Genomic DNA, 25,891 nt, shown 5'->3' on the forward strand with positions numbered 1-25,891 from the left:
AGAGAACACAGTGTCTGACAACAAACTTCAGGCTAAAATAGCTTTCTATAATTATGAAACACATTCATCAGAAAAATCTTGTCTGTTTTAGTTATTTATCAATTCTACAACACAAAACTGAAGCTGTGCTTAAGAAAACGCAGTATTAGACTCAAGTTACAGTCAAGCCAAAGCAGCTTTCCCAAAAAGCTAATGATCAGGAACTTAAAAGTCATAGAAATAAATATCTTAAAATTCTTTTATTATAAATAAAAGATAATAATTCATATACTATAACGTAATAGTCACCAAGTCATTTTGCATAAGCGCTTAACCCTCTCAGGTAACCCTGGCTGAGAAAGGTTGGGCATACGAACCAGATGCCTAACTCAGTAATTCTCAACATTTTCAACAGCTAGAAACCCTTTTACTATTTTAGCTAACACCCACGGACTTGATACTTACAGTGAGCTTGTCCAAAGGAACTGTATTTATCATTAATCTTTGTTCCTTCTTAAGTAAGCAAAGATACATAATTGGTTGAGCTCAATTCAGGTACTGGGACTATTTAATGTTGCTTATCAGCATCGGGGCACAATCACAAGATCCAGAAATTCTTCAACGTGTCAACAACAGCTAATTAGAACTTCTGATTGGTTTCAGATAAGCATCCCTACAAAGAGCTGGCAAATCTTAGTCCCCAACAAAAAATTTAATATCTGACTTAGGAGGTATAACTCTATCACTGGAATGTATGATGCACATTGTTTATTTAGCTTTCTAAAAGAAAAGTATCTCAAAAGTGTATCAGTTGTTTTGTATTAGTTCTGAAACAAGTTGAAAACCATTGTTCTACTCAAACAGAATTATCTCCCAAAGGAAAGGACATTCATACATAACATAGATTGGAACTGTTAATAAATTACTAAAATGTGGGTTTAACATATCTGCTCTCTAAAAGCTATTTAAAGACAGATCTGAGTCCATGTACCACTCTTTCTAAAACTTGGACTCCGGTTCACAGTAAAAATTCAAACTCACGCTGAACAGCATTTTCATTTTTCACCTCCTTCTCCCAAACTACTGATTTTTTTCATAAGTAGACATTATTTTAGGTACCACACTATCAGCAAACAGATATGATACTCTCCCAGAGACTTCTATTGCTTTCATGTGAAAATCTGCAGCCAGAATTCTTTTTTAAAAGGAAAAGTTGCATAAGGGGAGGAAGTACTCATACAATATTGATTTCCTATTTAAACTCACCTGATTCTATCACCGTGGTCCCTCTCCAACTGGAATTTCCTCCTCTACTCCTACTATTTCTGCCTTTACTCAGCAACTTAAGGCTTGTCTCCGTTTCCAGCAGCTCCCTTTTCAAACCACTGCTGGCCTTCTGAAGTACAGCTTTGTTCACATCATCCCATTTGCTCAAAAACGTACACTCAAGGTCTATCACCTACAGCTCTCAAAAGCCCTTCTTGGTCAGACCTATCTTTCTGACTTTATTCCCTATGAGGCCAATCAAATAACTCCTGTTCTACAGATAAGCTCATTTTCCCACTTTTGTAGCCCTACACTACGTCCTGGGTCGGATGGATGTGCCTTTCCCCTTCTGCCCCTCTTTTACCTTATCTTTCAAAATCAGTTCAAAAATCCATCTCATTGTTAACACTCAAAGGATTTTATCTGTACCTCCCAGACAACTCTCTCTTTTGGATTACGATTGTGTCTTATTCTCTCCTGCAAGAGTAGAAGAATCCTTGAGGACAAGATTTGAGTCTAATTTCTCCCTGCTGTGTATGTATCAAATGATGGATAAATTAATTGATTTTCTATGGGGAAACATAACATGGTATATCTTTACCAGGCAGTAAAGACGAAGAGGTTGGAGAAAACTTCAAAGTCTGTCTACCACTTTTATTTCTCTAAGTAAATTAATCCAAACAGTAGAATTTTCTGTGTATTGTTTAATATTAGCATTAAAAAAAATAACATCCTGAAACTGGAGCCCATTATACAGAGTGAAGTAAGCCAGAAAGATAAAGAACATTACAGTATACTAACACATATATACAGAATTTAGAAAGATGGTAACGATGGCCCTATATGCAGGGCAGAAGAAGAGACGCAGAAGTACAGAACAGACTTTTGAACTCTGTGGGAGAAGGGGAGGGTGGGATGTTTCGAAAGAACAGCATGTATATTATCTGTGGTGAAACAGACCACCAGCCCAGGTGGGATGCATGAGTCAAGTGCTCGGGCCTGGTGCACTGGGAAGACCCAGAGGAATCGGGTGGAGAGGGAGGTGGGATGGGGGACCGGGATGGGGAATACGTGTAACTCTATGGCTGATTCATATCAATGTATGACAAAACCCACTGAAAAATAAAAAATTAAAAAAAAAAACATCCTATAGTTTAAAAATACTAATGTCTTTACCTCAATTAATCCCTAGGATACACTAACACAGGTGTTCTCATGATCCTTTTACAAGGATCCTTCTATATGTTTCCTCATAGAAAGGAACCGCTTTAGAGAAAGCAACCTGCAACCAGAGGAGGAGTCAAAATTGGAGTCTTCCACCTCCAACTCTAAGTTCTTTCCACTAAATCAAAAATGAAAGACCATAAAACTTTACCCTCCAAAAAAACCATGAAACAAAAAGTAAATGAAGGTTTTTCTCTTTCTGATTTTCTCACCTTAAACAGACATCCCTCAAAAGCCTTTTAAAATAAGCTTTGAAGATCTTGAGTGGAAAAGCAGAGAAACGCAATCTCCTGAAGGTCAGTAAAATCCAATCCCAGTTGAGCCTTTCTAGGTATATATGACCTCAGGAAAGTCCCACCTCTCTGTATCAGTCTTCTTAATTAGAAACTGGGGGTGACAGTACTGACAGACTAACCTCATGTTTTTATAGAGATTGTGAATTTATAAATGTGGAAGGGTGTGAAGAGGTAAGTTAGAGAAAAAAGCACCCAGAAAAAGGCTGTTCACCCACGCAACCTCCAAACCTGTTACTCCTTTAATCCTGACTAGGAGCTACAGTTCTATGTTTCACAATGTTACTTCTCTGGTAAGACCGTTGATTAAGGAAAGTTAGAAGTGGGAAGTACTATATCCAAGATCACCTTTAGAATCCATTTTCCCTGACTGCCCAAAACGACACAATCTGGTGACTGTCTGAGAACAACACCCTCTTCTTCCTGACCTATCCATTACATCTCACGGACACAGCAGAAAAAGGGGGAATGCTAAAACTAAATCAGGGTACAAATGGCCGTTTGTCTTGTTGTGGGCTCTTGGGCCAGTCCAGAGACCTTTTGTAAGCCCCAACCTCATGTCTAAAACAAGCTTAATACCAGTAACTCTGTAGTGTTGTTATATAGATTATCGGTAATAAACGTGCCCAATTAGGACCAGCCACAAGACCGGTGCCTTAAAAACAGATTATTATTCCTGCCTCAGGACTGCTCTAAGGCCTAAAAGAGGACATTAAGTAGAAGGCCTAAAACAATGCACAGGCAAGGTCGGCACTAAAAGTCTGTCACCTCCTCTTTACTCTGCTCCCTTCCCTTTTTATACTGCCGTTTCAGGCCTCATCATTCTCACTGGTATTATCACAGCGGCATCTGAACTCATCTCCATGCCTACAAATACGTGCTTACCAATCAATCACTTTTGTCCCCAAGTATTTATCCAGCACCCTTCAGAGACCGCGTCACCAACCAGTATCCTGAACCGCACACTGCCCAGCACAACACAAGGCCCTGCCCGGTCTCATCTCTTGTGACTTCCCTCCCAGATAGACAGAAACCCTCCGGCCCAAGCCCACCACGTCGCTTGTCTGTTTCCCAACTGCGCCAGGTTCTCATGCCTCCAAGCCCATCCAGAATGTTCTTCAACCATCTACTTATTCTTCAAAAGACAACTCAAACATCATCTTCTCTTCAAAACTTCCCTTTACCCTAGAATTTCCTTCTGCATGCTTCATTCACATGTCACAAACTGTACTCTAATTTTGCTGTGAAATCCTAGAAGGCAGGGGATAGGCCTTGTCATGTTAGCATCACTCCCAGTACCCAGCACAGGACCTATGCTCAAAACGTGTTTGAAGGTTGTTGTGACATAACCTTAATATTGGTCCCATGAATAGTGGCAATCTGGATGTCTGAAAAATAAAAATGCCACTATAAACATAAAAAGTATTTCTAGAAACGTTTTGAGATATTTTAAGTCCAGTTAATTCTGAAACATATCTGAAAAAGATTTTTTAAAGTGCTGAGATAAAACTCACACAAATGCACATACTGTAAGGTTTATCAGACCAAATTACCAATTAAAAAAATGAATGGAACCTCAGTCTTCATAAATATTTAACTATAAGTTCGAAGGAAAATTTCCTACAGGAGGTTATCTTTGACTATATTCTTGCTTTCAACAGATACAAAATAAAATCCAGCAAAAGCAGTCTTAGTCAACAGTAAAATACTTTAAGGTTTTCCTCTTATAAAGGTATGCTTAATCTTGGTTCAGTAGAACAAAAGGAATAGAATAATCTTACTTAAAACCAATATGATTTCCCTTTATTAAAAATGGATTTTAAGAAATATCTTTTTTCAAATGACTTAAACCTTTTTCAAAATGAAATAGATTGTGGAAGTTTACATCTACAGATCACGAAAAAGACTGACTTTATATTTTATATAATGCATGACTATTACCTGCAAAACTGCTACAAATGTACTTGATAAATAATAAAGAAATAAAAAATACCAGGCTGGATAACACATTTTGAATGTACTTAATTGAGTCCATTTCTATTAGGCAAAGGAAACTGATAAACTAGCTTTTGGTATAAAAGAAAGCACTAAATTCAACTCTTTTTAAAAAATGTTAGAACATGTGACTTGTTTCTTAATTTCCAAATATAACTCACTGTATTTAGCACCTTCTGTACTTTCCAGTATATTAGATAACTGCACACTAAGTTAAAAACAAAATAAAGGAAAACATTCCTGCCACCCACCCCTTTCATAAAAGAAATGGCAATATTAAACATGCACACAGAGCACCTTGTAAAGGTCAGCATGACTAGCTATAGAAAAGGTTGTTTTTTTCCCTTAATTTGAACATTTTGTTTGAGGATTTATAGACGTGGAGGGGCAAAGAAAAGAGGAAGGGAGAATTGTGATTTTTTATTTTGGCAGAAAAGATGAGTTAGTAATTTCCAAATCCTGCTTGAGGGAACCACATGGGTGTCCCCATGGTCACAGGCTCCCAATTCCCACATTAATCAGAGAATCTCTGCAGGTTTCTTTCTTTTTTCCGGGTGGGGGGGAATGGGGGGCATTGGTCTGTTTATGCACTAAGCATCTAAAAAAGATTTTTTTTGTACAAAGGTGACCGTAACTTTAAAAAGCCTGAACACCACTAAAAAGGACTAGCGAGTATTCAATGAATAATACATTAAACCTAATAAACAGAAAATCCAGAAGCATTCAATATGAAAAACTGGTTTTAAAAAGTGGAAAGACACTAAGTAAAAACAGACTAGTAGCTACAGGTACTTTACCTTTATGAATAAGTTTGTTTCTTTTGCTTCTGATCAGAGATTTACAGGGTATATTGTTTACTTAGGGAGGGGACATGCAAGTTACCTGTTCCCAACTTGGTTTTGGCAGGAAGAGAATAGATGGTTTTAGCAAGGAACTGGCTACGAATCCAAAGCAAACAGCTGTGGAAGGGGACGACATGTTCAAGATGAAAGGTGACATTATTGGGTATGTTTGTTTATGTGGATAGCAGGGACTCACAAAATTAACACTGGGGGTGGAGTTCTTACCGATCCTACTTCTGAGATCTACAGAAAAGTTTATATCCTTTCCTGAGGACACTTCAGATTCACAGCATCTAAATCCTCTTATGCCCCCACTGAAACTCGCTCAGTCGTGTCCGACTCTCTGCAACCCCATGGACTATACATACAGTCCATGGAGTTTTCCAGGCCAGAATACTGGAATGGGCAGCCTTTCCCTTCTCCAGGGGATCTTCCCAACCCAGGGATCGAACCCAGGTCTCCCGTATTGCAGGCAGATTCTTTACCAGCTGAGTCACCAGGGAAGCGCCTTATGCCTCCAATGCCAAGCCAACTATTGCTATCAAAAATTGAAGACAGTGTTTAACTATACTAATGTACGAAAACGGTCATTTTCTAAGTAAGTCAGACTATAAAGAACATTTCATGTGCTTTGCTTTCTCTGATGAAAAAGCCACAGAACCAAAAGCTTCCTTGGCAATGACTGGGGCCATGATGCAAGGAGATGGCTAGGATGGACCAACTTCTTCCACCACTCTCTCTCCTGCCTCAGGCCATGATATTCTAAGTTGAGACTGTGACAGAGAAGAGAATAAGCTCCAAACTTATCTAAGAGGAACCTATTCAATTTTTCTGCTTTACCAAAATGCTTGCATAGCTAATGAGATGGTGGGTGATCTTCTCCTGTACTAAACTTCCTATAACGTGGAAATTACTTTACAATAGACAATGTAATTGAGTCTCTCCACATTAAGACTCATTAATTGCAAAAGATCAAGATCAAACGAAAAAACTCATTAATTAGCATCTGCATTTTGAAGACAAACTATATGACTATACACTGATAAAAACAACCTTTTCCAACTGGTTAAAAAAACTGATGATAAGATGAATAATAATGGTAACCACTTTAAATTAGTAACATTCAATTCTTAGTATCAGTGGACATGCTTTTGAAAGTTCAGAAATAAAAATAATGCAAGACTGTTCCAAACATGGAGAAGCTAAATGTTATTGTCACACATATGCTCTCTAAAGTTTGGCTCTTTAATTATTTATTATGTAGTTGATCTATTCAATAAAATATTAAGAACAACAATTAGAGTTGCTACCTTATGGTAAAACTAAGTAACAGAAAAGCAATTCTATACCGACAAGAGAATGCTGATAAAATACTGATGCCTGAAAGCAAAGTACAGTGACTTAGACAATGTACATACAAGTCTGTACAAGTACGCAGATTTTCCCCTGCTATTTTCTAGACTTAGTAACAGACTAGAAGTTCTAGTGATTTATTTTCTCAAAATAGATAAGAGAGTTATATACAAATTATTTATAGAAACATTAATTTCCTTAAAATAAAATCTAATATAAACCACCTATAGGTATAATAAGGTAGTTTCAGCAAGATTCCAAAGTGTCTTCTTGCCCTGAAAATAACATCTGAAATAGACTAACACAGAGGCTAGATGCTTCAATCATTTTTAAAATAGGGCAAGGTATAAATAAAAGTTAAATTATCTATAACAGGTTTTGAAATTCTGTACTTTCAACAAAATATTGAATTTTAATGTAACTACGTAAGTCCTTCCTCATAAAATATATAAACAAACTTTATTTACGGCACGCTTATATCAATAAGATTGTTACTAAATACACAAAGGCAAACAAGAGTAATCATACATGTTTGCTTTATTATAACCTTAATTTTCTGATTACTAAATCTATCTCCCGAAAGAGGTAATCACAAACTGGCATTTTTTCCCTATTTTTTAAGTCAAAATAAAAACAGAGCTCATCTCTGACATATATACATTTTCAAATCCTGTGTGTGCTTTTTTTTAAGTGAATTATTTCTACACACCTTTCTGACCACCATGCAGTGTCAGAGAACATGCAATTCACAGCTTGCACCACCGGAGGGCATGCTGAAAATCTTTAAACAAGTTTTAGAATGGAATTTTTATCTACTAGAAGGAGACCTAGTCCTAGACCTTGAAATTCATGGACTCAGTAGTGGCTTAAAAAACATGTTTCAGAAAACATGTGCTTCATCATAAAAAATAAGATGATGACAAATACGTATATTCTGTCCACAGTTTATCTCTGAGTCTCATGTCCTTACAATGAAAGTTGAGGTTCTAGATCAGAATAAACAAATTAAATAACTTCAAATGAGAACACTAAAAAATTACTAACTACTAACCAGTCTCATAAGAGTATCCTTCTAGAGTAAATGTTCATCATCAACAAACAAAAGTTCACATTTTTGTAGAAAACAAAAGTTCAAGAATCACTTCAAATATTAATACATATATATATATGATTTAAAAGTTGGTCAGGAAAGACTTGGTTTAATATATACACAGCACTTCAGTTTAAGAAAACAGGTAACCCGTGGACACCCTACCTGTTTCCTGGGAATTCAACACTTCTAAGGCATGCATCATGGCACTTGCGAAGACATTGGCATCTTCTTTACTGCCAAAGTTGAGACCATACACCTGTCTAGCATCCCGCCATTGGTGGAAGGTCTGTGTAGCTTGATTGTACTTCAATCCTTTAGGAATGGCACAATTTATCACAACCTAAAAGACAGTAATTCTTTATAAAGTTAAAGTTAAATTGGCAAAATCAGCAATGTCAACATCCTGACTGGACATGCTCATTCAAACCTGCTCCTGACCAACCTCGGCAAAAAAAGAAAAAATGGTAGTATCTGGAGTAAAATCAGTTTTCAGAAGTCAACAGCCAGATAGATATTAGGCTGATAGTTACATGTCTCTGGCCTTAAAAGAGTAAATCAGCAAAACAAAAGAAAATCTATATCCCTCATTAAATATATGTGAACATGTTTATTGAAGTTTTATAAATTCAGAAAGCATATAAAACATAAGTGTGTATCTTAGTGATTGCTTCTACATAGCCAAACCCTGATTAAAAACTAGGACATTAACATCAGAAACCCCCTCCCAAAGGTATTAGCCACACTTCTAACATCAACAAATAGTTCTGTAGGTTTTGAGGTTTTATGTAAAAGGAGTTACACACTATACTGTAATTTGCCCTCCTTCTCTCAAAATTATTTATGAGAAGCATCTATTCATTGTATGTAATTGTGATTTACTGCACACATTTCTGTTGGGCATATACCTAGAAGTGGAATTGTCACAAGCCATACATATGCTCAGCTTCAGCAGAAAACTCCAGGTAGCTTTCCAAATTGGTCCCATCAATTTTCACTCCCACAGCAGTATACAATGGCTTGCACAACCACACATACAGTGCATCGTTATAACTGGTATCGTCAGTCTAAAGTTCAGAGATTCTGCTGGGTATAAATACTACATCACTGAGGTTCTAGGTAGTAGTTCCCTTACTACTATTGAGATGTAGCACTTTTTTGTATTTTAATGGCTATCTGGAGATCTTCTACGAATACAAGCTTAAATTAAATCCCTTGCTCGTTTTTTAACGGAGTTGCCCATCTTTTTTTTAATTGATCTGTTAAGAGTCCTTTATATATTCTGGATGATCCCACTGTTGGTTGTATGTTACAAATATCTACTCCCATTCTGTGACTTGCCTTTTCACTCTCTTAATGGCATCTTTTGATGAACAGAAGTTCTTAAGTTTTATTCAGTCCAAATACACAATCTTTTCCTTTATATAGTCAATGCTTTTTGAAATCTGTTTAACAAATGCTTCCCATGTGTGATAAAAGTGATAATATTATTCCATGTTAATTTATAGAAACTTTCATATTTGCATCTCTAATTCAACTGGAATTGATTTATGCCTACAATATGAAATAAGGTTCAGCTTTCCTTTTTGTTCCAATATGGCTGTCCCATTGATCCAGCAGTACCTGTCAGCCTGCTGCAGGTTTACCTTTTTCATAAACTAAGTGTCTAGGTGGCTCTATCTTGTTCTACTGGGCAGTATGCCTATCTTTGAGCCAACATCACAGGGACTTATTCATTATAACTTTATAGGAAGTCTGGATAGCCACTAGTGTGTCCTCCTACTTTGCAGCTGCTCAATATTGCTTCGGCTGTTCTCAGTCCTTTGGGTGCAGCTATAATTTTATACTTACTATCAACTTCATATTATTTATCCAATTCACCAGTCTCTGTTTTTAATTGTAGTGTTTAATTCATTTACACTTAATGCAAGTTATATATAAATTTGGGTCTAAATCTATCATATCTTCTTTTAGAGTTCTTTACTATTGTCCTATTAGCTTGCTAGTTACACAATGTTTTCACTGTTGTTCAGTGGTTGCCCCAGAGACTGAAACAGACATCTTAAACTTATCAAAGACACACAGGAACCAATATTTTTGTCTTCACCTCAACAATACACAGACTTACAATACCTCATCTCCAATAAAACTCCCTTTTCCCCAGTGCCCATCCTAAGAATTCTACACTATTTTTATCAGGTATTTTTAATTCCATTTATATTTTAAATCCCATAAAACATTATTAGTAGTCTTATACAGTTGATGGTCATTTAAGATTTACCCAATATTTACACTTTTTTTGTTGCTTTTTATTCCTCTGTCCTCTCCAAGCTTCTGTTGGGACCATTTCTGATCTTCAAGATCACCCTTTAGAATTTCATTCAAAGCAGATCTCCTGACAATGAATTCTCCATTTTGGTTTCTCAAGATAACATCTTTATTTCACCTTCAGTATTGAAGACTATTAGGTATGGGACTTAAGTGGTCATTTATTTTCTTTTATTCTTTGCCTTCTTTCTTTTGTTGTTTCCACTGAGAAGTCAGTTGACAGTTTATTACTGCTTTTTAAAGCTGTATTTTTCTCATGGATCAAACTAAAGAACTTCAACTTGAATTTAGTATACAATGATTTTAATATGGTATGTTTATAAGTGGTTTTCTCTGTACTTATCCACTTATGGTTTACAGCATTTCTAAGGTGATATCCTTTCACCATTTCTGAAAATTTGTGTTCACTATTTTGTCTTCGATTACTGCTCCTGCCGCATTCCCTCCTCTATTCTGAGACGCCAATAAGGTAAGGGTATACCTTACACTTTTTTACTGTATTTCCTATGTCTCTTAAGCACTTTTTCATATGTCCATAATTTTCTCTCTCCAAACATCACAGCTTCAGAATGAATATTTCCTTCTGATTTATATTTCAGTTTACTAATTTTTTTCAGTAGCTTCTAATTTGTTATAATCTCATCACTGAGCTACCAATACCAGCTATTTTATTTTTCAATTCCAACATTTCCATTCAGCTCTTTTTCTACTGAAAATCTCAATTTAGTCTTTTATTCCTTGAATACATTAAGCATAGTCATTTTAAAGTCAGTTTCTGATAATCCCATTAACTGGGTTCCCAGTAGGCCTGTCCTCTTACTGTTCTCTTGTCTCCTCGTATGCTGTTTATTTTGACTGAATGCCAGACACTGACTATGGATAACGCTGTGGAAATTCTGAGGCCTAAAATGATGCTACATTTTTCCAGGGAAGATTTACATTTGTTTCTGGCAAGCAGCTAGGGAAACTAACAATTTCAAATTACCTCAAACCAAAAGTGATTAGAGGCTGGGTATCAGTCCTTCTGGAGGCCAGTCTACTTAGAGTCAAACTTCTTCCCCAGGGTATGGGGCTTCTGGGGCCCAAATCACAACCTGTGTGAATACCAAGACAACCTCCCCTCATGAGCAGACTTGACTTACAATCTTTGTTCTACTAGTCCCAGGAGTCTGCTGAAAGTTCTGTCCAGCTACTCAGGCTCCTCTTTCAAAACTAACATGTGCTTCTGGGTAAAAACCGGTTCCCAAGCGAGGCTCACTTCTCTGATTCCTTCTTCTTTTTTAAGTCATGGACCCATAATTCTTCACTGTCATGTAAGCTCTCCAAATAGACTTTTTTCTTTTAAATATTCCGTCCAATTATTTTGGTTCACAGAGAGAGGCTTTATCTAAATTACCTCATCCACCAATATCCAAATATGACATTATTTTTAAAATATGATGACCACTTAAAGATAAGTGAAATAAGCTAGATATAAAGGAAAAAATATTGTATGATTCCAATTATTTGAAATACCTAGAATAACAAAATTCACAAAAACAACAGAGAATGGAGGTTGCCAGGGGTTATGGTGGAAGAAAATGGGAAATTATTGTTTAAAGGGTTCAGAGTTTCAGTCTGGATGAAAAAGTCCAGGGATGAATAGTAGTGATGGTTGCAGCACGGCAGTGCGAATGTATTTAATGTCCCTGAATGAAATTAAAAGACGCTTACTCCTTGGAAGGAAAGTTAAGACCAACCTAAACAGCATATTAAAAGCTGAGACATTACTTTGTCAACAAAGGTCAGTCTAGTCAAGGCTATGGTTTTTCCAGTGGTCATGTATGGATGTGAGAGTTGGGCTATAAAGAAAGCTGAGCACTGAAGAATTGATGATTTTGAACTGTGATGTTGGAGAAGACTCTTGAAAGCCCCCTGGACTGCAAGGAGATCCAACCAGTCCATCCTAAAGGAGATCAGTCCTGGGTGTTCATTGGAGGGACTGATGTTGAAGTTGAAACTCCAATCTTTGGCCACCTGATGAGAAGAGCTGACTCATTTGAAAAGACCCTGATGCTGGGAAGGATTAGGAGCAGAAGAAAGGGAACGACAGAGGATGAGATGGTTGGATGGTATCACCAACACAATGGACATGGGTTTAGGTAGACTCTGGGAGGTGGTGATGGACAGGGAGGCCTGGCATGCTGCAGTTCACGGGGTCACAAAGAGTTGGACCCAACTGAGCGACTGGACTGAACTGAACTGAACCGCATACTTAAAATTTATTAAAATAGTAAAGTTTATGTTATTTTTACTACAACTTAAAAATTATGGTCATGTCTTACCATTTAATTTCTATACATATTAAGAGTGGGAGAGGGTTACAAATCCTTAGCTACTAGAATTTAATACCACAAGAAAACTATGAACCAAATTTTAAGGCAATCTACATCCTGCCTGACAAATAGGTTATAAGGGCAGACAAAAAAGATAGTTACGTTTACTTTTCAACTCTTCAGTGACAGACTATTAGAAAAAGTTGAGGAAAATATTACTAGAATCAAAATTATACTACCTAAATCATTAGCTCAGTTTTTTCAATATAGAAATTTTACTGAGAAATTAAACTGTGAACAAATTATTTCATTCAATTCTATCTTTCAAGGATAGACAATGCTATATAATCTTTAAAAGCTTTGAAAGTAAAGAGGGACACATACACCCTCATTTAACAGTAACTGTTCACTAAGGATGCTCTTGGGTATGAACGTCTTCGAAATTCTAACACAGCAGACCCAAGGAGCTTGAATCTAGATTAGTGATTTCCACCCTGCATACACCCATCCATTTTTAGCCTGATCATAACAGATTAAACTGTGCAATAAACATCTATGCTTCTTTCTGACATGGCTCATCAGTTTATCTTGTCTATGAAGTCATCACAACCTTTTCCCCCATCTTCTCAACAAACTGATCATTCTTTTATGCCCTAGCTACACAATGATTTATTGATCATAACTGAAACAACTAACTGTGCTTTCTTTACATGTGTAACATCCCCATTCTTTACTGCATTGCTCTTCAACGTCAGGAATTTATTACCTATATAAAACCTAAGCAGAGCCCCTACAACACAGTAAGTACTGAAGTATTAAGGAGAAAAATGGCAGCTTTTCATATATATGTATATGATTTGTACATATTCAATTTTACAAATAAACTGTGGTTAATTTTTCAATGGCTCTTAGACATTATTTAATAAATTATAATATGTTCCCACTTAAAATAGACTGATAACCATCATGCAATGAAAAAAGGTACTCTGGAATGAAATCAATTATTTATGAGATTTATTCTTAGGTATTTTATCACTGCTGTTACTTTAAGTAGTATCTGTATAAAATTATATTTTCAAATTGTTTATTGCTAGTTATACAAAAATGCTACTGATTTTTATATATTCATCTTATATCCAACAACCTGGCTGAACAATTTTATTAGTTCTAATATTTTATCTGCAGATATTGGCATTTTTTTACATAGACAATTATATCATCAGTGAATAAGGTCAAGCTCTTTTTCTTCCTTTTCAATCCTTATAGTTTCTATTTCTTTATCTTTATATTACTAGATTACCACCTCTGCAATAGAAAATGAAAATGACTAAAGCTGAAATCCTCAAACTTATTCCTGAGTTTAATGGAAATCCTTTCAACACTGAACTGTCTTGTAGATGTCTGCTGTATGTTTACATTATTCATCCTTATCAGCTTAAGAGAAGTCATTTTTATGCCAAACGTGCTGAGCATTATTCTGTACGGATTTTATCAGTGTTTTTCCTGAAAACACTGTTTTTCTTCTAGGTTTTCTCCTACCAAATTAATAGGCTACTAATGTTAAACTACCTTTACATTTCTGAGATAGAGAGAAAGAAATCCTCTTTGGTTAAGAGGTGATCTTCCTCCCACCCTCTCCTCCAATATACATTGTTACATTTGGCCTGCTATTATCTTATTGAGGACTTTCATCTCTTTATCAATGTTAATAACTGAAATGTGTTTATAATTTTCCTCTCTGAAACAGTTCTGTCTTAGATATCAAAATTACACTAGCCTCATAAAGTACTCTTCTTTTAAGATTTCTTTTTCAACATGGATCATTTTACAGTCTTTATTAAATTTGTTACAATATTGCTTCTGTTTCATGTTTTGGTTTTTCAACCACTAGGCATATGGTATCTTGACTCCCCCACCAAGGACTGAACCTGCACGCCCTGCACTGGAAGGTGGCATTTTAACCACTGACTGCCAAGGAAGTCCCAAAATACGCTTTTCTAGATCAGTTTACATAAAACAGGTAATAAAGATTTTTCCTTTCGTTTATAAATGCTCTGGACGCTGTCCTTTTTTAAAAAATATTTGGGGCAGATCATTAACTGTTGATATATTTTGTGACTGATAAAAATACATGACTGATAACAAAATATAGTCTATTATGTTTCTACACTTTTTGCCAGTTATGATAAATTATATTTTTCTACAAAATGGCCCACTTATTGGTGTAAAGTTGTTCATAATATTATCTGATGGTGATTTATTTCCTTACTGCAACTACAGCGACATCTCTTTCCAACCCTAATGATGTTTTATTTGTAACTTTTTGGGGGTTTGATTCTGTCAATTTATTCAGGGAAACAGTTTCTGTGTTATTAATTTCTATTTATCATTTATTTTCTTTTATTTTTAGTATTTCCTTCTGCTTTCTTTGAGTTTGCTTATTATATGCCGTTAAGATTTGTCCATCTACCTAGATGGTATTATGCTAAATGAAGTCAATCAGACAAAGAAAGACAAATACTCTAAGGTTTCACCTATATGTGGTATGTGAAACAAAACAAACAGATTCACACATACAGAGGACAAACAGGCAGTGGGGGAGGGACTCTATCTGAGGACAGCTTAGACATTCCACAGGTTTCTATGTGTCATATCTTGTCACTTAGATTCAGGGTTTTGTTGTTTCTTGTTTTTTTTTTTTACTTTTGAACATTTTCTAATCTTCTTAATGATTTCACCTTAGTGTCACAAATTATTTATAGAAGTGTGTTTTTAAATTTCTGACATTTTAAAAAACACCCCATTTGTCAAAAACTAGAAATCATAGGATAGTTAACTTCTCTTATGAATAAAAATGTAGGTATTTCATCTTTACATAGATTTCTAATCATTTGTTTTCAACTGAGGTGTAACTGATATATAACATATTCAAGTGTACAAAGTGATTTGATCCAATTATTTTTAAATACTCATCTTCTTTTTCACCAACATTTAGATATGTTTAGGTTTGTTCATCAGGATATCAAATAACCAATTCACTGAATTTACCAAAAATTTATTTTACAGCTACTAGCGTGTAATGTGTTTAAAATGTTCGATAACTTCTATAAAGTTCTAGCTGTCCAGTTCCCATTTTTACTTTGTAGCAGCATCTCAGGGAGTATTCAGTCAGTCTCTGGCCCAACTCACTCCTGAGACAGTCTGCTGGAGGAAAGACAGAGAGGACAATCTGGATACCCACTGGGCAGCGAGGGTTCTTGGTACAGAGACTGGGGAAACCAGAGGAAGGCTGAGCAACAGGAGCACAGAGCAAATGGAAAGAGGGGCGGGAGAAGAATAGAGTGGGGGTGGAGGCACAGGGGAGAGAAGGGGGCCTCAGAGGGCAGAGAGCAGCAGGCTAGGACAGTCAGTACTCATAGGGAAACTTGCTGAATTCGGTGAACTGCTCTTTCTGCCAACTGATTCAGGTCTTGGAAAGCTCCTCTCCTGGGGAGCAATGTATTTGTTTTTGCCAGGTGCCGTAGGGGTTTCACTGGCCCGCAACCAGGATTGGTTAATTTCTCGGCTGGAGATGTGTAAATGACGCTGGAGGCTTCCATTTTTCAGAGGAGCTCCTAAACTAGCTCAAACTCCTCTGCCTACCGGTGCTGGTTAGGAAGATTTCCTTAGTCTTCTTTTTATGGTGTGCAGCCTCTTGAAAAGGCTCAGCTTTAGGCAGTTTTGAAACTTTGATACCAGTTTCGAGGCCCAGCATCTCAAAGGCCACAATCTGTGCCACACAAATACCAAATCTAAGTCACCGGATATTACCAGTTTATAATTTCCATCCCCAAATACAGCACTGTCACAGCATCTCACCACACACTACACCAGCCTGTTTCCCAGTGGATATTCAGGGAACTATCTTTCTCTAATAACTCAGCTGGAAATCTGTTTCATTTCCCACCCCCCACCCCACATGTTTAACACTATTTCATAAATCTGTTCTTTATAAAAGTCCTCACTGCTATTAGTATATATTTAATGCTAGTAAAACCCTATCTCCATTTTACACTGTCTACTGGCTCCTGATCTGGAAAGGCCCCAGAAATCAAGTAATCAGATAATCCAGTCACCTTTCTAAGAAATCCAGAGCAGGGAATTAGCAAAAGCTTAGTTGTCATGCCAGACATGAATTACAAAAGCCTAACTATTCCAGCAACCTTAATACAATTTTTCTATCACATATGAACATAACAATACTTTATGAAACTACTTAAATTTTGAACTCCTTCCTATAGTCCCATACCCCATACCTTTGGTGGGAAATGAACTCCTTAAGCATAATCTGCTACTTAAGTGATATTTCACATTTTAGTTTGTCTTAAACTTACTTTAGATGCCCAAACCTAGCTAGTTTGAAGGCCAGAGGCTTTAGTAAATATCATAATTGAAAAACTCAGATTTATATTCCTGAACAATTAGTTCTAAACTGTCATCTAAATTCAAGCTTTATAAAGATGGAGAGGGTAGAATGGCAAAGCTATACCCAGTTTTTCCCACACAGACTCTTTTGGCTACAAAATATGACTTTATTTTACTGAATATATCAAGTCCTTTTGTAATACTAGACAACTTAGAATTAACAAACCCTTACCTGGTGGTCCTGAATCTTCCTGCCCACCACTCTGAATGTGTTGTTGCCTGTATGGTGATATATATGAACTCTGCTGAACCCAGTTGAACCACCGGCTGGCACCCACTTTTTATTGGCATCATCGTAAACCATCACAGCAGCTCTTGCCTGACAGATACTCTGTTCACTGGGAAAAGGAAAAAAAAAGCAAACTTTTAAGATACTTAAATATGCTAAGTTTCCCATAAGGCCATATAAAATAGTTATCTAACGAAGCAGTCGGTCAACAATCAGTGCTTTACTGGGTGCTAGAAATGACGACAGTGAATAAGGCAGAGGCTTTCCTGCTCTTATGAGTAGACTCTAGTGGGGAAGACAGACCAAAAAATGAAGTGTAATGAGGAAGCAGAAGAAGGCAATCAGGATCCACAAAGGAGACTGTATATTATATAAACAATAAAAAAAAACATTTTCTTCTATCAATAAATCTAATATAGTCATTAAACAGAATATAACTACAAGTATAAATAAATCATCATCTGTGTGTGCATATATACATTTATACTATTGGTAAACTGTTTTTGATTACCCATCTTTACTGGAAAAATTACTTTTATCATCAGGCTTGCTTCAAGGTCTATATAACGAATTCTGCTAGGCTCCATCTGTCCCTTGAGATATGGAGGGGCACTAGTGATCCATGGATGGCACTATGACGGAGCCCCGGACTCCACTCAGATAAGATAACATCCTATGTCTCAAATTTCTTCACTTAAAAATGAAACAATAAAATGAGATGATGTCTAAGCATTCTTCTAGATTTTCAATTCTAACCTTCACAACTAGATATTAAGGAAAAAAAGACCAACTCTATGATAGAATTTTTAAACCTCAGCTTCATCTCAATTATTGTTACCAAGTGAGAATGAGATTTTGTTGCTGTTGTAGGGATGATCTCAGTTACATATTAAGCAATAATTTCATATTTCAAATATTCTAAAATACTACTGGGCAAAAAAGACTAGTTGGAATTTTAGTTTATACCATATTTTACTTCTTAAAAATCAAATACAAAAATTGAACAGAAGAAAACAGGTATGTTAACTCCATGATGACTATTAACCTAATTAAAATGACTCAATCTTCACAATTTTCATAGATTTATCTGACACTTAAGTAGTTGTTAATGGAGATGCTAAGTAGCTTACCCAAGCCTATCTTTAAAGAAAGCATTGCTCATTACACAAATTTCAGTCTCAAAGTAAATCATGTGGGTTCTTCCCCAATATCCTGGGAAACAAAAAGTCACTTTCATCCCTCCCTTCTGGCCCATCTCTCAATAGTATGTGTCTTGCTAGACTTCTGTGATTCGATGACGGATCACAGGAGACCTAAAGAGGTCACAGCACTGAGCAATAAAACCACTCACAACGGCAGTGTTAAAACTGTTCATAAATTTCCATTAGCGAAATCTCACCAAAAGTAACTGGTAATAATATCTGTGCAGTACAAACACTGAAATAAACCCAGTGGTACTGTCTAAATTTTTATGCTATACTGAATTTTTTTTTTTTTTGGTAAAATAGTTCTGGGAGTAAAAATGAGGCAATGACTAAAGCTTGAATTATTTTTAAAAGCTTGATTAAAGAGTCTTTGTCAGCACAGCAGTTGAAATCTCTTCATCACTCACAATAAAAATACTTGTTAAGTGACAAAATTTACATAACCCTTTAGAAAGAAACAAGCTAAGGCAAAGTGCCTTTTATGGCATACAATCCAAGAAATAAATTTACTAACTCACAGTGAACAACAATTCAATAAACCCATCTGTAAATTAATATAGAACAGTATTTTCCAGTTTTCACAAAACAGTATTTTTGAACACACAATTCAGTTCAGTCGCTCAGTCAGGTCCGACTCTTTGCGACCCCATGAACTGCAGCACGCCAGGCCTCCCTGTCCATCACCAACTCCCGGAGTCCACCCAAACCCATGTCCATTGTGTTGGTGATGCCATCCAACCATCTCATCCTCTGTCGTCCCTTTCTCCTGCCCTCAATCTTTCCCAGCATCAGGGTCTTTTCAAATGAGTCAGCTCTTCTCATCAGGTGGTCAAAGTATTGGAGTTTCAACTTCAACATCAGTCCCTCCAATGAACACCCAGGACTGATCTCCTTTAGGATGGACTGGTTGGATCTCCTTGCAGTCCAAGGGGCGCTCAAGAGTCTCCTCCAACATCACAGTTAAAAAGCACCAATTCTTCAGTGCTCAGCTTTCTTTATAGTCCAACTCTCACATCCATACATGACTATTGGAAAAACCACAGCTTTAACTAGATGGACCTTTGATGGCAAAGTAATGTCTCTGCTTTTTAATATACTGTCTAAGTTGCTCATGGCTTTTCTTCCAAGGAACAAGTGTCTTTTGATTTCATGGCTGCAGGCACCATCTGCAGTGATTTTGGTGCCCAAGAAAATCAAGTCTCACTGTTTCCATTGTTTCCCCATCTATTTGCCATGAAGTGATGGGACTGGATACCATGATCTTAGTTTTCTAAACGTTGAGTTTTAAGCCAACTTCTTCATTCTCCTCTTTCACTTTCATCAAGAGGCTCTTTAGTTCTTCTTCACTTTCTGCCATAAGGGTGGTGGTGTAATCATACCCTCATAGTTAATTGAATAGCTATTAATCTCTAAACGAACATATCAAAGTAGCCAAGAAAAGTCCCAAAATGCAAACACTAGTTGATGTTTTATAATGAAGATGAAAAGACATCTTCAATATGAGATTAAGGATACAAATCTGACACTCAACAAAACAAGAAGCACAAAGAGAAACCAAGATTAAAGGGAACAAGATAAGAAGTGGGTAAGAGCTGAGATGTTACTGGAGATGTAGTCAGAGCCACTCAGGTTATGTATCAAGCTGTAAAGACATGAGTCAGCCCCAGACAATCCTGAATTCTAGCAGGCATCCAGTCCTCAGAGAAGCCACATCAAGGCCCAACCAGGAAAGAGAATGGCACCGTCCAGTGGGACCTTACTGACCAAGTCAAATCTTTCCATTCCTTCCACACACCTGAGGACCTCTCCTCATTAGAGACACACATCCTACGGTGTAATAAAAAAAAATACTTGGTCTTCGTCTGGTTCCTGGAACCTAACTCCTAAACCCCTTGGCATCTCCCAAGCAGTATCTTTGGTATGCTAATAAGATGACTGACTCTAGGCTTACAGATGGGGGCTGGGTACCAGAAATAGCAAGCCATGATCAGAGGGTAGAAATTTTCAGTCCTGGTCCTTCCCCACCTCTGGGGAGGGGAGAAGTGCCAAAGACTGGTCTCATTCAGCAATGGCCAATTAATTGGCCATCACATCCCCATGATGAAATCTCCATAAACACACCCAAAGAAGCTCACACGGAGGTTCTAGCTGGGATAGCATACCTGGAGAGAGCTTGGAAGAAGCCCTCTATGTCTTGCCCTACGCATCTCTTTCATCAGGCTGAGTTGTGTCCTTTATGCTAAATCAGGAATGGTAAGTAAAACACTTTTCTGAGCTCTGGGAGTCATTCTAACAAATTACTGAGCCTGAAGGGGAGTCGTGGCAACCTATGAATTTGTAGGCAGCTGGGCATTAAGTAGGGGGGTAACCCAAGTACCTGACTAGCAGTGCTAACTAAAAACTGTTACCTGCTATCTGGTTCTACAAGAATGAAGCCACTAAGGAAATGAAGACAAAACAAATGCTTTTAAACCAAACTTACCATCAGTTTTTTATGGTCCTTGCCCTCAAGTAAGTAAGCAAGCAAGTAAAGATCTCAAAGTGATAAAAAGAGGCAGGATTATTTGAGGGAGATTTTTTTCCCCCTAAATAAGTCTTTTTTACTTTTCATGATTAATTCAAATACTTTTCTGTGTTAATATTAAAATGATACAGTATGGTTAACAATATTATATTTGACTTTTGTAACATGTCTTTAATTTTTTGTATTTGAAATCCATTAAAGATTTAGTTTGTTCTTTAAAAAACAAAAAAGAATGAAGCCACTAGCCACTGCAGTCGCTGACATTCAATACACCCTGAAAGGAGTTCAGGGCGGAGATCAGCAATGAGGCACTCTGTGCTCTGGGAAAAACTGGCAGAACAGGCCTTCGGATGAGCCTGATTTCTTGCATCTTCTCATATCTAGAAAAGCACTAAAATCATTAACGGAGACATCTGCTCCTCGTGACTAGCAGCAACCTTCTCGTGACTAGCAGCAAGCCTCTGAGAAAACCTGTGCTTGATCGATCCTCCTTCACCAAAATCTCACATACACTGACCTCCCCCTTATCTCTTCAGAACAGTTCCTCAGAGCTTTCTGAGAGGCTGTTTTCTGGGCTACAGTTCTCATTTGGCCTCAGTAAAACTTAACTCACTACTGTCACACTGCATTTTTTTTTTCCCCAGTCAACAGTAGTTAGGTCTAAAGTGGGGCAGTCTTGTGGGAATGAGCCCTTAACCTACTAATTTCAGAGAGTCAGTGTTTGAATTGTTGGACACCCAGCTGGTATCAAAAACTAAGAGAACTCATTGTTGACCTGAGAAGAAAACCACCCAATATATCAACCCCAATTACAGGTGTGCACAAAATAAGCTAGTGGTACCCAATTTTGGATTTCATAGACTCATAAACTTCAAAAACCAACTAGATGAATCAATACAGAATAGGTCGACAATATTTTGGCCTACTTGACAGGGCAGGAGATTTCACAAGAGGGGAAGGAACCACCATAACTTACTAAAATGAAGATATTTTGGAACTTAAAAATCTCAAAATAAATACAATGTAATACTCTGGAGTATAATAACTAGCTTTCTATACAATTTTCTACATTGTCCTTTTTTTTTTTTTCATTTTTCCCCAGCCCAGTTAAATACTTATATTATAAGCCTGCTTTACAAGTATGACTATATGACTGGCCTAAGTCACAACAGAACTGCCTATATATACATTGGTGTGTGTGTGTGTGTATATATATATATATATACACACACACACACACACATCATATATACATAAGCACAAGAGCAAGGACTGGTCTGCTTAGAGGTTCTTCTGGTAGGAATTTCCAACTTTAGGAGGATTTTTAGATGAGAAAGTCAATGAGTGAATTTCTGAGTGATAAAACTTTGCAAATACAGTATGCGCAGTTTTTCAGGGAAAAGTAATTTGGAAGGAAGAGATTTAAGAATCACAGCTACTGAAGAGTCAAAAAGGTAGGAAAAAAAATTAAAGAAAATGAAGACCTAAACAAGCACAGCAAAAAAGACAAAAATTAATCTTTACACTTATTATTCTACAAGCCTCAAAATGAACACCTAGTCAGAGTCTTCAACATTCTGAATCAGTAAAGGAAGTACACAAAAGATTAAATTAACTACTAAGCTGTACTTCTGGGACGATCAGGTACTAAAATTAGTTATCAATAAATTTTATTTTATGACCAAATGCAATTGGTATAGGTAATTGGCTATACTTCATCTTCCTGATGCTAATTTTGGCTTTTTAAAAAATTTATATATGGCCTTAGAAGGCTAGAAACAGCTCGTTTTTTTTTTTTTTTTAAGTATAAAAACCATGACATTACAATCAAATTTTGTGGCTTTGTCAAAATTTGTTTCTGAATGTACTCAAATATCCTGAACAGGTATATATGATGATAGAAAAAGGTTGGTCTGATTCTATTTTTATAGGTATCCATGAATGAAATGGTTCCTGGTATTTAAGCAGACTAAGGATCCCTTGGCTCTTGTATATGTTATTTATTGAAGTTACAATAAATACAGCCAACTCTTTGAAAACAGTGAATTACTTTCAAAGTAATCATTACCTGTCAAAGCATGAATCTGCAGTGCCTAGGCACACAGAGCCACTATTTATTTAAATTCTTATTCAGCACACAATTTCATTTAACAAAAGTCTACTCAAGACTTGGACCAAATACCATTCCTTCTGTTAAGTCTTTCTGGAGCCCTCAAAGTCAGAATCAACTGCTCCCTCCTCTAAGTTCCCACAGTATTCATTCATTTTTCCGTAAGGAGGACTCTCTGAAGAGGTAATATTTGAGATGGAATTTTACTCCAAGTGCACTGGAAAGCACATGGAGTAGAGCGCTTCAAGCAGAACATGACTTATAGTTTTAAAAGATGATTCCAGTTTCTATAAAGAGAAGGGATTCAGGAAGGTGGCATGGAAGTCAAGAACGCAAGCATGACGACTAGTGTGAGGAGTGCATTTATGATGAGATTTGGTCTAGATTAAAGGAGAGGGAAGGGTGTGGGACATATATGTCAGAAGCACAGGAGACAAGGTTTGCTAATAGGAAAGATGAAAGAGAGCTGACTCATTGGAAAAGACCTTCATGATGGGAAAGATTGAAGACAGGAGGAGAAGGGGACAACAGAGGATGAGATGGTTGGATGGCATCACTGACTCAATGGACATGAGTTTCAGCAAGCTCCAGGAGTTGGTGATGGACAGGGAAGCCTGGGGTGCTGCAGTCCATGGGGTCGCGAACAGTCAGACATGACTGAGTGACTGAACTGAACTGAACTGAAGATGAAAGAGAAGGGTAGGGAAGAAGACAAAGACAAGAGAACGATTCTGTCACCTAGCATTTTACTGATGTTTCCAAAGTAATGACATGCTACAAAGCATGCCACATAGAAGTCATGACCCCAATTTATTTTTACATACATATAAAAATGCCTTCATCATCTTTGAAAAAGGAGAATGTCATTCAAATGACAGAGCCTAATTTGCAGTAAGTTATCAAGGTCTGTATCATAACCTCTATTATACTACCAACCACTTAGAGAATCTATCCTAAGAGAATTGGCATCTTGTCTGTTATGATACTGAGTCATTCTGTGAATCAAGATGTCAGTTATTCAGAAGATAAAACATTAAGAAAGAAACTACATTAAAAAGTTGGAAATTTTTAAAAGACAGTGTTTCCCTCTTATTCTCTGATGTCAATTTTTTACTCAAGCTTGCAATTTTATAACATTTCAAGCATTAAAGAGGGTTAAACACAATGTTAAGATTTCAATTCAATTCCACAGTTATTTTTCATATCTACATTCCATGGCCTCCTGGAGTTTCAAAAAGATTATGTACTGAAATTAGGAATAGAAAACATATATTTTCTTCAAATAGGAAAGTAAACAATAAATAGCATGCCCTAGAGGAGTCACACACACACAGACTTCTCCTCGGTTCACCACTCTGGACTCCAGCTATCTTGCACACCTAGAGGTCATGACAGAACCATCCCTGCCCTCGACCTCGCCAGGTGCTCTGTCCCTGCGGCTTGTCAGTTCTACTTCCTGAATTCAGCAGTTCCCTTTGTTCACAGCGCTCACAAGCTGTAATCTGGGCCCTCCGTACTGTCTCATCTGGATTATTTCAGATAACTCCTAACTGGTATCTCTGACTGCAATTTTACTCCTTCCTCCCAATGCTTCCAGTGGGAAATTTTTCTAAATCAGATCTCAAGACATCACTCTTCTGCTTAAGACACTCCAAAGACTCATTTCAGGATAAACTGTGGCTTCAGGGGTCTAGCTGATTTGGCTTCTTTCTCAACATTTATACTTTCTTTCAAACACTGATGGCATGAAATGGGTACAGTGTAAATGTTCTGGCATCCTGCTGCTGGGGGCACACAGTGTTCACTACAGCAGTAACAATCACACCGCGTCTGTCCACATATCCACGCTACAGCAATAACAATCACACCCTATCTGCCCACATATCCACGCCTTTGCACATGCCCTGTACCGAAACTACTTGCTACATAACATTTTCTCCTCCCAAACACCTCCTGCCTAACACTGACTGTTCTCCAAGATTCGGAGGCAAGTTAGACATGTGCTCCTGAAAGTTCTTCCTCTCCTGCTCGATACATGGCCTCCCACAATACACTATGCACGTCATCTCTTCAACATCACGTTAAACCCATGAAGGGCTGGCACTGTATCTTTTTCTCTCTCCAAATTAAGATTTGTTGAAGTAATGACTTGGAAAGTAGTGAGCAATATTAACTGTGTAAGGTAAACATCTATAAGCTTTGAGTAAAAGCCCAAAAACATGCCAGTGAAAGCTCTTTTCTGACTTCAAGTGCCCAAATGGACAATCTCAGACCCTACACACCATAAGCACTCAAGACACTCAGCTCTGAGCCAGCAGACTACTCTAACCCCCTGGACTCTTCTGCTCCCAGCAGTTAGGCTGTGTACTTAGCAAGAGTCAGCTGTGTTTGTGACCAAATGTACTCATACCAATTATACTGTAATTATGCAATTTAAATACTCTATAAATGGACACAATGTGAATATATAGAAATTCCATGAAAATTAAGTTTCTATCAAGATGAGTCACTAAAAAATTGTGAGATATACATAAAAGACAAGGCAGAATGCTATATTCAGAACACTCTGCATATATCTTAAGTTCTCTCTCCACTTTAAAGAAACCGAAGCTGAAATTCTGAAGATAAAACAAAGGCATGCTTTAGCAAAGAAAAATAATGTAGACTTCTCATC

At 37.0% G+C, this 25,891-nt stretch overlaps 1 protein-coding gene across 7 annotated transcripts in view; it reads right to left on the reverse strand.

Annotated features, from left to right (window-relative positions):
* ENAH (ENAH actin regulator) overlaps positions 1 to 25,891 on the reverse strand; it is a 158,209-nt gene that overhangs the window by 60,856 nt on the left and 71,462 nt on the right. For all 7 annotated transcript variants that reach the window (XM_065935545.1, XM_065935539.1, XM_065935540.1 and 4 more), the window contains exons 2-3: positions 17,322 to 17,487; positions 8,208 to 8,385 (exon numbers count right to left, since the gene is read on the reverse strand). In XM_065935545.1, coding sequence (XP_065791617.1) covers positions 8,208 to 8,385; positions 17,322 to 17,487 — 344 coding nt within the window. The remainder of the gene's footprint in view (positions 1 to 8,207; positions 8,386 to 17,321; positions 17,488 to 25,891) is intronic.

The sequence above is a fragment of the Muntiacus reevesi genome, chromosome 5, assembly GCF_963930625.1.
Source record: "Muntiacus reevesi chromosome 5, mMunRee1.1, whole genome shotgun sequence".
Classification (NCBI taxonomy): domain Eukaryota; kingdom Metazoa; phylum Chordata; class Mammalia; order Artiodactyla; family Cervidae; genus Muntiacus; species Muntiacus reevesi.